Raw genomic sequence first — 16,499 nt, 5'->3', positions numbered from 1 at the left:
CCCCGCCGGCCCTCTGTCCCGCCCCCTACGGCGCCGCTCCCGCCCCTTGCCCCGCCTCTCCCCTTCTGCCCCGCCCCCTCCGGAGAGCGGTGCGGTGATCTCAGCGGCGCCGTGATCTCAGCCGCGGCCCAGAGAGGTGACCCCCGCGGGACCGGGCCGGGCCGGCGCCTCGGCCGGCCATTGGCAGAGGTCGCCGCCATTGGCTGTCAATCCCGCTGGCCCGGCCTGGCCCCGCCCCGCCGGCGCGGCGTCCCGGGACGTACGGCCGCGGGGGCTGCCGGGACGGCTCCAAGATGGCCGGGAGCCTCGGTTCCGCTCCTGCCTGCGGCCTCGAGCCCCATTCATTGCCGCGCTGCTGAGCGGCGCCGCGAGTCGGCTCCAGGGCTCCGGGGGCTGTCCCCGCGGTGCGGGAGGCCGCCATGGCGACTCTGGAAAAGCTGATGAAGGCCTTCGAATCCCTCAAGTCTTTCCAGCAGCAGCAGCAGCAACAGCAGCAGCAGCAGCAGCAGCCGCCGCCGCCGCCGCCGCCTCAGCCTCCTCAGCCGCTGCCGCAGGCGCAGCCGCCGCTGCCTCAGCCTCAGCCGCCGCCCCCGCCGCCGCCCCCGCCGCCCCCCGGCCCGGCCGTGGCCGAGGAGCCGCTTCACCGACCGTGAGTATGGGCCCGCTGCCGCTCCGGCCCAGCGACGGCCGGGAGCGGCGGCGTCCCTGCAGACCCCCGGCCCCGCGGCCCCCGAGCTCCGGGCGCATCGTCGCCCTTCGTGCTGCGAGACCCCGTCCCGGGGCCCTGCCCGGGGCCCCTCGCGTGCGTCTGCGCCGCTCCGCAGGCAGGCACGGCCTCACGGGCCTCCGCCGAAGGCACCGACGCGGGCCCGGCCCCGGCCCTCTGCCTTTCCCGGCGTGCGAAGTTAGGGAAGGAACTTGCTGCTTTCTATTTGCAAGAGACGGGCTGTGCTGTGAGCAGGACTTGGGAGAGCCGAGGCCGCCACTTCCCTTCCCTTGCCTTCCCTCTCCTCCTCTCTGAGACGGAGGAGCGCTGGGGCGCAGGACACCTCGCGACGGGCCAGGCATTGGAGCTGGGGTGATGGGGGGACAGCGATGACATCATGCCTTTAGGGTGGCGGGGCGCGGGAGGGCGCGGGAGGGCGCGGGCGTGCGGGCCCGGCCCAGCGGGAGGTTCTTTTCCAGGGGGCTCTTGAAACAGCCTGTGTGACCCGAGGCTGTCACTCCCAGGGCACTTCCGTTACTTCGGGAATCGGTAGCAGCGGCAGGAGAGCCGCTGGCCTAAGCCCAAGTTCGTCTGCAGACGCTGGAGTTGGGTTTGCCAAGTAGGTGGTGGGCTGCTCAGAAGGTTATTCTGAAGAAGTGAGAAATCAGAAAATTGGCCCAAGCATTAGGAAGAGTTGACAGGCTTATCGCCTGCTTTCAGTTGGAACTAAAAGCAGCCCCTTGCCGAGGGAGAGGTTAATTGCGGGGGTTGAATGACGCGCGCTACCCCGGGGTCGTGGTCCAGCTTGCCTGCGGGCCCCGCAGGCGGCTCCTGTCGCCTTCACTGGTGACACCTGGTGGTGTCGGAAAGCTGGGGGTCTCTGTTGCTTGTGCCGGGACAGTTTTTGAAACAGAGAGAGACCGTGCCTTCTGACAGCCCCCGGGCGCTTTCCCTTGAAGTCTTCCTGAGCTCAGTTCAGCAGGGGTTGGGAGCGCCCTGCTGCAGGTCAGGCCTTTCTCCCCCTCCAGGGCTTTTTATTTTCCATCTGGATGTGTACAAGGTGGCATTTGAGGAGGACACTTTTTAAGAGGCGGTCTTTAAGAAACTCACTCTGTTGCGACTCATCCATTTTTAGTAAGGTTTTCTTATTTGTGAGGCTGCTGACGTGATCCTTGCCGTGTCCTGAGCGTTTAATTAGAAAGTGAGGATGATGCGGAGTAACGTTGGCTTATCCGTCAGGATACAACTTAGAAATAGAGGTGCCTGTTAGGCTCTTGATTTTGGCTCAGGTCATGATCTCCTGCGGGATGGAGCCCTGCATCGGGCTCTGCACCGACAGCACAGAGCCTGCTTGGGGTTCTCTCTCTGCCCCTCCCGTGCATGTTCTCTCTCTCTCTCTCTCTCTCTCTCTCTCTCTCTCAAAAATAAATAGACACTTGAAAAATTGAGAAGTTAATTTTTCTTCTAAGAGGTGAAGAAATTTTGGATATTTAGACAAATATTGGATGTTTCTCTATGTTTGGATATTTAGAGAAAAAAAATTAAAACAATTTGACTTATTTCTACAGCAGCTAATTTATAATCGTAATTCATTCCAGAATCACAATTCATCCCGGAGGTGGATGCCATGGAAGTTCACACACTGCCTGGCTCTTGTTAACAGGAAGCATAAAGCAGGGCTCGGGTGGGAAGGGAGACCTTAGTGCTGTCACTGTCTGTAGGCTTGTTCGAACACTTGGTCTGTCTAAAAATACGCCATCTGTTTCGTATGCTGCTGACAGAACCTGAATTTGCTTAACTTCAAAATACGGATATAAAGAGATTTCTTTGTAGAGCTGGCTTGACAAAAGTAGATGGTGTCTCATTACTTTATGTTAAGGTAACGTGTGATTGATTTGTTTTCAAAGCGTAATCTATTATTTTCACGTAAGTAGTACATTCATGTGATGCAAATTCTGAAGTTACTAAAAGGTAATGATTAAAATGTCTCTCTCCCACTCCTTTCTTTCTCCTGAGCACCTAACTCTGTGCCCAGAGGCAAGCTCTGTTCTACTTCCTCCTTGTGTATCCTTACAGATTCAATCCGTGCATATATGAAGATAGGTTTTAAATGAGTTAAAGCAAAAGCATTTCAGAACAGTAACTTTTAAAGGTCCTTAGCATGCTCTGAAATCAGCTACATTGGCCTAATTGTAGTTATTTTATTTATTTATTTATTTTAATGTTTTTTTTAATTTCTTTTTTAAGAAAGAGAGAGACAGAGCATGAGCAGGGGAGGGGCAGAGAGAGAGGGAGACACAGAATCCGAAGCAGGCTCCAGGCTCTGAGCTGTCAGCACAGAGCCCGACGCGGGGCTCGAACTCACGGACTATGAGATCATGACCTGAGCCGAAGTCAGACGCTTAACCGACTGAGCCACCCAGGCGCCCCTAATTGTAGTTATTTTAAATAAAATGCACAAATATCATATTTTTAGACATTTGCTGTTGAGAAAGCAGGTATTCATTAATTTTGAGTAGTCAACTCAAAATTGCATCTTGATATTTCTGTTCAGGTGCTTCAGCTGAAAAACCCATTCCCCGGATCGTCCAGAAACAATTTGGAAAGGCTCTGTCCTATTTTTCTGGTTCTCCTCCTCTGTTGTGTGAAACCGTAGCGTCATAGCCGTGCGTGGGCTGCAGCCGAAGTAGCCGGGTGCCTGCTCTGTGCTCAGCACGTGGGATGCAGGGCCTCTGGGTGGGACTGGCTGCGGTCTCAGCAAGGCTGGCGTGCAGGGGCGCCAGAGGTTGGGACCATCCTAACTGATTTTGAGGCAGTTGACAGTTGCCTTTGGTTCTTTCTTACTCTCCTTCGGATTTCCTGTCGTTTCCCCCTAGCTTTAATGATTCATTCGTCAATAAGTATTTACTCAACAACTGATGGGTGCCTCTTTAACAGTTGCAGGGCTACAGCCGTCAACGGGTAAAGAGCTCTGCCCTCTGAAGCTTTCATCTCAGTGAGGGGCATAGACAATAAACGGGATAGATAAGCAAAGTAGAAAGTATGTTAGTGAGAAACGAAGGAGGAACGGCGAGGCAGGGAAAGGAACTAGCAGACGTCAGGGTCGATAAGGTGTTGACATTCTAGCGAGGATTTCCAGGGAAGGTCCTTGAGATGGTGGCTCTTGAGCAAACACGTGAAAGAGAGTCGAAGGTCTGGCCGTGAGGGTGTGTGGGGGAGCGGCATTCCGGGCGGGAGAACAGGTCCCAAGGCCCCCCTGTGTGAGGAGCACCGAGGGCTTCGTTTGGTTGGTTGAATTGGTGAGAGGGAGACTCTGAGCGGGCGAGGTCGGAGAGGTGGAGGGAGCGCCACACCGCGTCGCTAGGCCCTTCCTGGTGGGCGCATCCAGGGCCCTGGCGCTCCTTCTGCGTGAGGTGGGAAGTCATCGCAGGGTTTGGTTAGAGGGGCGGCCGGATCCTGGTTCCATTTTACGAGGAACACTGGCTGAGAACAGTGACGGGGAGCACGGGCAGAGGCGGGACACCGGTTAGGGAGCTGTTAGAGTGGTCAGGTGACAGAGGGTGGTGGACTCCGTCAGGATGTTGTCAGCGACTGAAGTTTGAAGGTGGGACCAGCAGGACTTGTTCCTCTCTGCTAAGCGGGAGGTGACGTAGCTGTAGTTGGCATTCTCAGCCAGGGCGCTTCCTGCTGCAGTGGCCTAAGCAGGCGAGATCTTACTATAAGACAGGAATAAGTCTGTGTGAGGAGCCGAACACCAAGATGAGGGACCTGGCCTCTTGCCTTTCCTTTCCTTTCTTTCCTCTCTGCACCTAACATGGGGCTCAAACTCGTGACCGCAAGATCAAGAGGCGCCCGCCTTACGGACCGAGACAGCCAGGCGCCCCGCTTTCTTGTCCTTAGTTTGGAAGGCCTTGCCCTCGTGCTTTCCAGTTTTTCAAAGCTGACTTGTCTTTTTTAGTGTGGAATTGAAACCGTTCTTTGTGTGTTCTGCACACTAGACCCTTATCAGATATATGATTTTTAAAAACATTCCTCCTTTCTGTGGATTGTCTCTTCATTTTCTTGGTAGTGTCCTTTGAACTGAAAGCACAAAAGTTTTTCATTTTCATGAAGTCCAGTTTTCTATTTTGTCTTCAGTCGCTCTGCTTTAGGTGTCATATCTTTGAAACTGTTGCCTAATTCGGGGTCACAGAGATGTAGAACTCCCATGTTTTCTTCTAAGAATTGTAAGTTTTACTCTTACATTTAGGTCTGACCCATTTCGAGTTAATTTGTATATATGGTGTAAGGTGAGGGTCCACCTTCGTTCTTTCGCATGTGGATCTCAGCGCTCCCAGCACCGTTTATTGAAAAGATTCTTCTTTCCCCATTGAGTTGTATTGGCACTCTTGTTAAAAACTAATAGCCCATAAATGTATGGATTTTTTTCTGGACCTTCAGCTTTATTCCATTGGTCCAAATGTCTATATCCTCTTCCAATTCTATACAGGCTTGATTACTGTATTTTTTATCGCAATTTCAAACCACGAAATTTGAGTCCTCCAACTTTGTTCTTTTTTAAGATAGTTTTGGCTACTCTGGACCCCATGCATTTCTGTATGAATTGTAAGATCAGATTGTCAGTTTCTACAGAGAGACCAGCTAGGATTCTGATGGGGATTGCATTGAATCTGTAGATCAATTTGGGGAGTATTGGCGCCTTAACAATATTGAGTCTTCCAATCTGTGACCGTTGGCAAACTTATTCTGTAAACGGTCAGATAGTCGGCCATTTTTAGGCTTTGTGGGCACCATGTCTCTGTTGCAACTATTCAACTCTGCCTTTGTAAAATAAAAGCAGCCAGGGGTAACATGTAGATGAAGCAGTGTGGCTGTGTCCCAATAAAATTTTATTGATGACATTGAAATTTGAATTTCATATAATTTTCACATGTCATGAAATATTATTGTTTGATTTTTTTTTTTTTTTTAATCAACCATTTAAAAATGTGAAAACATTTCTTAGCTCAGAGACTGGCCCAAAACATGCAGGCTGTAGTTTGCTTACCCCTAGATTAAATAGGATGGGACCACTTTTGTGAACCATTTCTTTTCTGGTTCCTTTCTATTAACTAGTTTAAAAAATTATAAAAGTTACACATACACATCGTAAAACATCTTCAGACGGCTCAGAAGATGAAAAACAAAGCCCTCCTCCTAGTCTGTCCTTAGTCTCCTTCCCTAAAAATAACAATTATTAAATGTCTTTTGTCGTTTTCTCTGATTTTTTTTAATGCATATTCAAGCATTTAAATGTGTCCCTGTTTTTGTTCTCATGATTGAGATCACCCTGTATTTTTCATAGACATTGTTCCATAGTAGTGCATAAAATTCTTACTGATTGCTGTATAATATTGTGGAATTTCTTGTTTATTTACTTGGAGGTGAAATTCACATAACATAATATTAACCATTTTATTTTATTTTTTAATGTTTATTTTTTTGAGGGGACGGGGAAGGGAGGCAGTGCGAATGTGTAAGTCAGGGAGGGGCAGAGAAAGAGGGAGAAAGAAACCCCCAGCAGGCTCCGTGCTGTCTGTGCACAGCCCCATGCAGGGCTTGAACTCACAAACCGTGAGATCATTCCCAGAGCTGAAACCAAGAGTTGGACACTTAAGCGACTGAACCACCCAGGCACCCCAAAATTAACCATTTTAAAGTGTATAATTCAGTGACAGTTCGTACATTGACACGAATTTCTTTTTAAAAAAGGACTTTTGGAACTTCGAGGCAAAGGTTTCACATTGTCCTGGTTTCAAATGGCCCGCTGATGAATTCTGTCCACCTGAGAGAGTCCCAACCCCTGTTACCTGTAGCTCCCGAAAGGGAGCCAGCCGCTTGGTAAACTACCTTGGAATGGGCCCACCGTCAGGACATTTAGTCTTACTCAGATGAGAAGGAGAAATAAAACACAGTATAAGACCCTGTTTAATGTTGTGTTGAATTGAATCAGCTCGGGTGCTGGAATATGTGTTAGAGACGTGGTCTGCCATAGGTCCTTGCTGCTTGAAGTGCAGTATCTTTAGGGCCAGCAGTTTGCATCACTTGGAGCTTATAAGGAGTGTGCAATCTTTTCTGCACCTGAAGTCTACTGAATCAGAGTCTGCATTAAAAATTTGTTTAAATGTTTTCTTTCTTCCTTTCTTTCTTTACTTCTTTACTTATTTATTTTAATGTTTTATTTATTCTCGAGAGACAGTCACAGCATGAGCGAGGGAGGGGCAGAGCGAGAGAGGGACACAGAATCCAAAGCAGACTCCAGGCTCTGAGCTGTTCACCACAGAGCCTGACGTGGGGCCTGAACTCACCAGCCGTGAGATCATGATCTGAGCCGAAGTCGGACACTCAACCGACTGAGCCACCCAGGTGCCCCTATTTATTGTTTATTAAAAAAACCTTTTTTTTTTTTTTTTTTAATGTTTATTTCTGAGAGAGAGAGACAGAGCACAGCAGGGGAGGGGCAGAGAGAGAGGGAGACACAGAATCCGAAGCAGGCTCCAGGCTCTGAGCTTGTCAGCACAGCCCCACGCAGGGCTCATTGGATGCTTAACCGACTGAGCCACCCAGGCGCCCCTAGAGTCTGCATTTTGACAAGTTCTGTGAGCAATCTGTTCATGTTAAATCTTAAAAAGCCCCACCGTAGATGGTCAGGCTCTGTTGCTAACAATGCCGCCAGCATTTGGGAGGGAAGATTTGGGCTGCTTTGTCCACGTGTAGCTGAGGAGTATCACTTCTCTGCCCCAGGGCCATTGGGCATTTGTGTGGCTGCAGAGTGGGTTGTCACCTTGACACGTGAGCTTCAGGGGGCATGGAGAGCTCCCAGTTACTGGGAATGAGGACTAAAGTGGAGCTTGGACTAGGTGACTGGAAGGAGCCCTTTCAACCAAGGGCCAGTTTTGTGCCAGGCTCAGTCCTGGGCCCTGGGGTTATAGCAGTGAGCAAGACCAATGGTGATGAATACTATGGGGAGAAACAAATATACAAAGAATAAGGGGGAGCAGGGGTGTGCAGTTTTATTTAGGGTATAAAGTGCGCTGAGAAGGCGATGCTGGGGCACAATGGAGGGAGCAAGCATCTGGATATCTGGAAGAGAGATCCAGGTGGAGGGAACAGAAAAGTAGCTGCGCGTTCTGTATTTGAGGAGTAGTAAGGAGGCTGGTGGCTGAAGCAAAATGAAGGGCAGAAATAGGAGAGGAAGTTGGGGGCGGGGGAGAAGAGAGGTGGTGAGGGGCAGCCAGATGGGGCCTTGTGCACCGGAGTAAGGACTTCGAAGCTCACTCTGGCCAGATGCACGCTTGTGTGGTAAAACAAGTGATCTGATTCATGTTTCTAAAAGGTCACTTCGACAGCACGCAGTGCTGGTCTCGGCCGCGTAATCATTGCTCGTGGGCGTAGAAAACGGTACAGCGACTCTGGAAAACGGTTTGGCAGTCTCTGGTAAAACCGAACATACAATTACTGTTTGACCCGGCAGTTGTTTTCCTGGGCATTTATCCCAGAGAAGTGAAAAATTGTGTTCCCACAAGAACTTGTACACAGCGTTTGTAGTAGCTTTACTCGTAATGGCAGAATCTGGAATCAGCTTGGGTGCCTTTCAGCAGGTGAGTGGTGAAACTACTCGGCCGTAAAGCGGAATAAACCCTGATACCTGTCACAGCTTATGTCACTCCTAAGGAAATCATGCCCGTGAGAACAGCCAGTCCTAAAAGGCCACATACTCTGTAATGCTTTTTGTATAACATTTTTGAAAGGACACAGTTTTAGGCGTAGAGACTAGATGAGTGGTCACCAGGGTTAGGGAGCGTGTGGTGGGTGTGGCTCTAAGAGGGACCATTGTGGTGAGGGAAGTGTTCTGTGTCTGGACCGTGGTGGATCCACAAACTTAACACCTCTGATAAAATTGTAGAGAACAAAAAACACACACACACACACACACACAAATGAATAAAAGGCTTTTGTCATTTAGCTTAACAGGTTGGTTTTTTGAAACGCACCTTTTTCAGTTAGTGATTGTTGCTGTATTCAGTTAGATCACCAGTAAGAAAGACTTTGTTGTCGATTGGGGAAATCGTAGTCCTTGGTTCCCCTAATCAAATAGCGCTTTTATTTTTAAATTATGTATGACACATAATTCTAAAATGACTTCTGGTGTCCCATTCCTTCTTTTTTTTAAAAAAAAATTTTTTTTTTAACGTTTATTCATCTTTGAGAGACAGAGAGAGACAGAGCATGAGTGGGGCAGGGAGAGAGGGAGACACGGAATCCGAAGCAGGCTCCAGGCTCCGAGCCGTCAGCACAGAGCCCGACGCGGGGCTTGAACCCACGAACTGCGAGATCATGACCTGAGCCGAAGTCGGACGCTCAACCGACTGAGCCACCCAGGTGCCCCTCCCATTTCTTCTTAAAATCTCTCTGAAAGGGCTCTAATGTTGTAGGAGCACTCATGTTAGAGTGAAGCGGTAGCCGCTGGGGAGTCGGGAGGCCTCAGTCCCACTTGCCGGCTGGGGTGTGTGGGCACTGCTCGGAAAGTGAGTACGAAGGGCAGGATGAGGGCAAGATGAGCAACGTTTTTCAGTTCTGTGTGTAGTCTGGGCCTTTCCCTCGCCAGCCCTCAACCTGGAATCACATTTTTCTTTTTTCTTTAATGTTTTTAATGTTTATTCATTTTTAACAGACACAGAGAGAGAGCGTGAGCAGGGGAGGGGCAGAGAGGAAGGGAGACACAGAATCTGAAGCAGGTTCCAGGCTCTGAGTGTGAGCACAGATCCTGACATGGGATTTGAACCCTCGGATCACGAAATCAAGACCTGAGCTGAAGTCGGATGCTTAACTGACTGAGCCACCCAGGCGCCCCATGGAATCGTATTTTTCAAGCATAGTCTTAGAATAACATGATACTAAAAATAAGAATTTAGATGAGGGCTCAGATTCCCAGTTTTAGAATTCTTTGATAGTTGTTTTAACATGGTTGTGCTGTGCCGTAGTGTCCTTGCCTTTTCCGTGCGACTCCTTGCAAATGTGTTTATGTGCAGAACGCTTGGGTAAGTGGTAGGAAGGGCTGACCGAAGTTTGCTCGCATTATGGAAGGTGAAGTGAAGATGATTGCGTTTACCGAAGTTGGAAGAGCCAGGACTGCTTACCCTGTTCACCCAGTTCCTGCCCAGAGCAAGGCGGCTCCATTTCCACCTTAATTTCCATCCTTACTTTTCCTGTAGAACAAGTCAGTCTGACGTGCCAGTTCATCAAGCGAGTTAAATTCCGTGGGGGGGATGAAGCAGCTGTAACTTTCTTCAATTTCCAAATTAGCTTACTGGGCAAAATAAGGTAGGAAGTGGATGTTTCAAGCAGGAGCCACAGACCATACAAGAATTGAGTTTGAAGATGTATGCCCAAAACAACGGAGTTATCTGGAGTGGCCAGAGTTCCCTGAAGGTTGAGGAGCTTGGCTGAGGAAAGGTTGGAAAGGAGCCTGAGGCCGCGCTCTAACGGGCTGGTGAACCCCAGTTTGGAAGTTTTAAGCACCAAGTGCTTAGTGGCTCGTTCTGCTTCCTCATTGCATTGGTGGCCTGACAGCTTTCAGTAGGTCATATTGGAAGAATTGTTTTCTTCGTTTTCTCATATTTTTGGTTAATGTCTCTTTGCTGGGGTGTCTGAGGGTAAAGTCTGATCCTCACGCTTTAAAATGTGGGTATTCTTCAGTGTGATGAAAGAGGAGGTACTTTTTACAGGATTTTGGTTACACTTGCAGGTGTTTAGGGTTTGACTCGGATGTAGTGAAATTGTGTGGTTCTTTAATGATAATGTGTTAGTTTCACACATGTTTAGCCATGTTAGCAATAACAATGGATTTAAGAAAAATAGAGCAAAATTAAAATATTTGGTAGCGATCAGATGGTTTTTTTATGCTTCTCACACAAAATAAGTACTTCCTAATTATTGTTTGGCAACCATTGAAGACTTTGTCTACCTGCAGAATTTTGTGATTATTGAGTGTGGAAAAGTTTAAAATTTTATCATTGCTAGGAAGTGGTTGTGGATAAGGTAAGAAGAGAAACTTAAAATTGTGCTTTCTCGTTAAGCTGACCAAGATAGAAAGTATACTGTCCTCTTTTGCATAGTGAGAATCATTGGAGATCTCGTTAAAAGGCCTGTGATTGATTATCTTGATTTTAGCCAGAGGGACTTCACCGGCTCCAGCTTCTGGTCCACACAGGGTTTGAGTTTGAGGATGTGGCTTTTTTTTTTTAATTTATTAAATTTTTTTTTTTAAGCTTTGCTGTTTCTGTTTCTTTTTCATCTTTTGGGTCTAGAAACTTGGGTTTAAAGTAATTATCATTTATCTTCTGAATCTAACTTCGGAATTATCAGTCTTCGGAATCTGTTAAGACTGACTCCAGAACTTTTGAGTCTGTTTTAACGTGTATTTTACTTAATCTTCCACAGAAAATGTTGGTTCATCCATTCCTTTATCAGCTTTTTTACAATATGGTCCTTGCTCTTAGTCTGTCGTCCCAGGGGGATAGTTGCGGGAGGGGTTGTGATCAAGGAGTGCGGTGGAGGTGCTGGCTGGCAGGGCCTGGGGACGGAGCCCGGGGCGAATAAGACAGGCTTGCCCCACAAGGAGCTCCACAAGAGCAGCTAGACTGAAATAGACCACAGAAAAATGCATTTTTATTTTGCTGGCTGAGATCCATATTCTGTCTTAGACATTTTGTTCATTTTATAAACGTTTGCTTTAGTTCTGGCAAGGTGGCGGGGCGGGGGACAGCCGTGTAGGTCTCCATGAAATAAGGTGCAGGCCTTGACAACTGTGTTGTGTACTGCTCACTGGATTCTTTTGGCTTATCCCATATTTGAGGAGGGAGACAAAGTTCTTTTTAAGACTAATATTTGTATCTGTCACTTCTGAAAAGATAAATGTTGCGTGGACCTTGCCAGTTCTCCATCAGGCATGTGTTTAATTACTGGGAAGCTGTTGACTTTTTTTGTTATTGTTTTTTTTGACTCTTTTTTGGTACCTTGGTGTGTGAATTCAGTTCATTTAAGGCCTTGGACAGATTTTCACTCTGGAAATCAAAAGGTAATGGGTAGGTGAGTTTGTTTGCTTCCTAAATGCTCACTTAAAATAGTCAATATTCTTTAATTTTCTTGATGGTGGTCTTAAACTGGGTAAACTCTAAGCTGTTGTAATGGCGACTTTAACCTGGGGGTTAAGGAAGAGAACATCTTAATTCTCAATGCACTCTCTCTTTTCTTCTTTAACTCGAGGTGTGATTTACAAATAGCCGAACGTGCCCTGTTTAGTGTAGAGTTTTGTGCATAAAGCCCCGTAACTGCTCCCACGCTGGAGGTTTAGAACAGCTTCATCACTCTTCAAGCTTCCTCTTGCCCTTTGCTGCCAAGTCTTCTCCCAGCCCCTGTAAATTACTGGTCACTTTCTGTTCCTGTAGTTTTGTCTCTTCCCGAACATCCTATATATGGAATTCCCCACTTTGTGGTCTTGAACCTGGTGCGTCGAGATTCACTCTCGTGTATGTTAGTGGTTTGCTCCTTTCTGCTGCCAAGCAGTAGTCCAGTGTCTGTGGCGGTTGTTCGTCCACCAGGTGAAGGATATTTGGGTTGTTTCCATCATAGTGCTTTGAAGTGGGTGGCTCCTGAGGGTGGGAGGTGAGAACCCTCTGTTCCTTGTGGCCACTTAGGGACCCAGGCTCCTTCCATGCTGTTTTTCTGCCATCTTGTCTTTCTCCGTGTAATCAAAAACTGGGTGTTAGGCATGTTTGTTCCAATTGGAGGGAAGTAGGGGCGCCTGGGTGGCTCAGTCGGTTAAGCGTCCGACTTCAGCTCAGGTCACGATCTCACGGTCCGTGAGTTCGAGCCCCGCGTCGGGCTCTGGGCTGATGGCTCAGAGCCTGGAGCCTGCTTCCGATTCTGTGTCTCCCTCTCGCTCTGACCCTCCCCCGTTCATGCTCTGTCTCTCTCTGTCTCAAAAATAAATAAACGTTAAAAAAAAAAAATTTAAATCCAATTGGAGGGAAGTAGAAGGGGACACCGCAGGGTCAGCCAGTGAGGCACATGCTCCACGTTATCACTCCCATTCCCATTTTGTCTGTGAGAACTAAGTGTGCCTGCCCGTCCCTCGCTGCAGGGAGGCTAGGCAGTGCAACTTCTCACTGGGGGTGTGTGTCCAAGGAGAAAGGATGGTGTTTGGGTGGATGCCGAGCCAGCAGTCTGCGATATTAAGTCGTCGGTAAACAACTCATTTAGGAGAGAGACCAGTAGGAAACACACGTTCACCAGTCCTGTAACGATGGACTCTGGTTGGCCAGTCATCGGGAAGCCCCCTCCTTGCTAGCCTTGAGCTAGGCTTCTCTCTCAGGCTCTGATTCTTTTCCTGTTTGGAACCCCTCTCTCTTCTTCCTTTTGGCTACTGGCTTCCTGCTTCCGAGGCTCTTCCTTGGCCCTGAAGTGCCTTTTGGAGGCTTTGCCTTCATTGGATTTGTACAATTTGTAATAGCCTGTCCCTTCAGGTGCACTTTTTGGAGTCTGAGGGCTGCATTGGGGATTAAATAGTCACAGGTGTTCGTAGGTTAGATTCGCCCCCACCCCCACCCCCCCTTGGTAATATAATTTCCTCAAAAACTAGTAGTCTTCTGGTTTAGGTGTATTTTTAGTTAGTGCCATGTACTGGTAGCCACACTCAAATTCTTCTCTGAATGTAGCTCTTAAGCCTGGTTTAATTTTTGTCTTCCTCTTTGGATCATCTGTCTGTACCTTATGTTGCAGGTACATACCTTGAAGGCATCTGAAGCTGTAGGTTTGGGTGGAAGCAAGTGCCTTCACTTTGGTCTTGACCAGGCTGTTTGTCTCCTTGTGTTGGCTCCAGAAGTCTTCATGGGAAGCTTCAGGAAGGGCTTTGAGGCCAGAGGCTTATTCCTAGCTGTTTGGGGAGGTAGAAGCAGTTAGTCACTGTCTATACCTTACTTAAAATTTTTTTTTTTAATGTTTACTTATTTTTGAGAGACAGAGACAGAGCACGGGCGGGGAGGGAGCAGAGAGAGGGAGACACAGAATCTGAAACAGGTTCCAGGCTCTGAGCTGTTGGCACAGAGCCTGACGCGGGACTTGAGCTCACAGACTGTGAGATCGTGACCTGAGCTGAAGTTGGACGCTTAACTGACTGAGCCCCCCAGGCGCCCCCCTGTACCTTATTTCATACCTAGTAGAGAGCATGAGGTCTGCAGGCAGTGAACAGTGTGATTTTGAGCAGTGGAGGCAGCTTGGTCTGAAGAGTAGGTTTGGTACTGCATTTCATTGAATCGCAGGCCCACCATCGGTGTGATTACCTTGGGTGAGTCACTGCACTGCACTTCCTCTCACATGGGGAAAATAGGTGCACCAGTAACAGCTCCTGACTTTTCTGTGCCACATAGTTTAGGAAGCCTTTGGTCGAACTTGTCCGTGCCTCCCCGTGCTGACTCCACCCTGCCCACCGGCATGGGCATATGGTTTATTCCTAGTAGTCCAGAAGTGCTTATGGATTGAATGAATGATGTGTAGAAACAAATGGAATGGATACTTTAACACATGTTCACTTCTTTTCCTTTTTTTTTCCTTTTAGAAAGAAAGAACTCTCAGCCACCAAGAAAGACCGTGTGAATCACTGTCTGACGATATGTGAGAACATAGTGGCACAGTCACTCAGGTAATTGCACTTTGAACTTTCTAGTAAAAATTAAAACTGTAGATTTTCATTCTTAACGGGCTAGAATACTTGTCTCTTCAGTTGTCTTAAAACATTTAAAGGCCTCTCTTCCCACATTTCTGGCTATATAACAAGGCTATCCGGATGCTATAATGAGTAGTGTTTTCTGTTTGTAATCTTATGTACGACAGTTGTAACCATTATGATAATTGAGCACCACGTTTATATTTAATTAGCACTCTTGTAACTGTAATCATTTAAAAATTATCTTTTGTTTGGTATTTTTACATTATCGCAGCGACCGGAACAACAGGAGGCTGTCCAGTTACGTGTCTTCTGTTTGCTTGTCACTGGCGCCCTGTGGCTGCTGGTCCCAGTGGTGGCTGCCCGCTCATCTGTGCTTTGGGGTCGGCGGGGTTGCGGGCGGTTGACTATAAGTCGATTTCCCTTGCTCCATCTTTCTTCTGGGGCAAACCAGTGGCATCTGCTTTTGTGGCTGTGCCACGTCTCCTCATTCTCTTTGCTTTTGGCTGTCTGTCTTTCTAAATGCTGTTCCCAGTGGCTGTGGATAGTAAATATTTCAGGCCCGTTTCTAATGGCTGAGCAGGAGACAGAGGTACCTGAGATTTCTGAATTCTCTTACCTGACTGGATGGGTGTGAAATACTTCTAGCTTTTCTTTCCCGTGGAGCAAATAGTTGTTATCCTCCTCCTTGGAAGCCGGGCAGAGCTGTCTATAATCTGTTAGAAAAATACTCTTGATTTTAGTACTGACAGAAGCTTAGTGATTCACTTATTTGTAACGGCACTTGGATTTGTGTTTTATGTTTTCAAAGTGATTTCACATACAATATTTCATTTTAGCTGAACTCATCCCATTGTTTGGGAAATGTGGATGATTTCTCTTTCTAATTTGTAGCGATGTGGGAAGCAGATGAAATAACAAATGAGAGTATGTGCTGAAAATAAAAATTCTAAGTTTGCATGCTATCGTAGAAAACAACACTATGATACACGTAGGGAAATAAACGTTTGAATTCCATGTATACTCCTTATAAGCCAGGTGATTTTGGATAAATTTTACTTCTTTGAGTCTCCGTTGCTGCATTTGTGAACTGGAGGTCCTGAGTTTTAGGGTTCTTGTGGGATCGGGTGACACTGTGTATGTGTGTTCGTTAGCTGCATGGGCACGAGAGTGCTGTACGGTTGTGATGGGTTTTGTCCAAAGCTGTGAAGTGTCAGTGCTTTCATGTGACACGACTTCAGACCCTTGACAGACATTTGCGCCCTGCTGCTGTAGCGCAGTCTTGCTCACCTGGCCTGCGGCGTCCGGGCCTCAAGGAACGTTTCACTGTGGAAGCTCGTGGATCCAGAAGACAAGCTCTCCTCCAGTGTGAGAGCTTCTTTTATATTTATTGTTTCTTTTGATCATTCTCGGTGGAATTGATGGAATGTTGGCTTAGATTTGCATGTTAGTAAAGTGCGTTGGGATATCTTAGGAGTGATTTGTGGTTCAATTTGCCATCTTAAATCAAAATAATAGCTGCTGATGGTTTTCACATTAGTGCATTTCTTCTGTTTTTATGGAGTAATGCTGATAGTAATACTCCTTGTTCTACAGAAGAACATGTTGATAGGATAATTATGGATCCAGAGAGGTCATCTTTGGTTTCATCAGATCAAAGAACACATTTGTTTTAAGATACTTTCCATACTTTGTGGAGAGTGTAGAACCTAAGTAGGTATCCTATGTGTAGAAAATGCATACTGAATGTTTAATGAAATCTTGATAGCTGGTATTTCCTGTGATCTCTCCTTGAGTATAACTAAATTTTGGTATATTTCTGAGCTTCTGTGATATACTTGTCTCCGGTGTGGTTATTTTAGTGGTAGCTTCTGGAGTTTTTAATGGGGGAAGTCATCTAAAACTTCATGGATATGTAACTGTTAGTCTACTTCAGCTCTCAATTTGGTGGTCTAACCTACTGGTTCCTAAATACGTGTGAGCATCAAGGTCTTCCAGGAAATTTGTCAAAAATACAGTAGTGAAGAT

The 16,499-nt window shown here is 47.3% G+C and overlaps 1 protein-coding gene across 1 annotated transcript in view; it reads left to right on the top strand.

Moving 5' to 3' along the window:
* Positions 1-294: 294 nt before the first annotated feature.
* The window catches only part of HTT (huntingtin), a 147,512-nt gene continuing 131,307 nt past the window's right edge, over positions 295-16,499 (top strand). The window contains exons 1-2 of the mRNA XM_042937033.1: positions 295-649; positions 14,364-14,447. Of these exons, the coding sequence (XP_042792967.1) occupies positions 420-649; positions 14,364-14,447 (314 nt within the window). The 5' untranslated portion in view covers positions 295-419. The remainder of the gene's footprint in view (positions 650-14,363; positions 14,448-16,499) is intronic.

The sequence above is a fragment of the Panthera leo genome, chromosome B1, assembly GCF_018350215.1.
Source record: "Panthera leo isolate Ple1 chromosome B1, P.leo_Ple1_pat1.1, whole genome shotgun sequence".
NCBI lineage: Eukaryota > Metazoa > Chordata > Mammalia > Carnivora > Felidae > Panthera > Panthera leo.
This window is presented reverse-complemented; position numbering and strand designations above follow the sequence as displayed.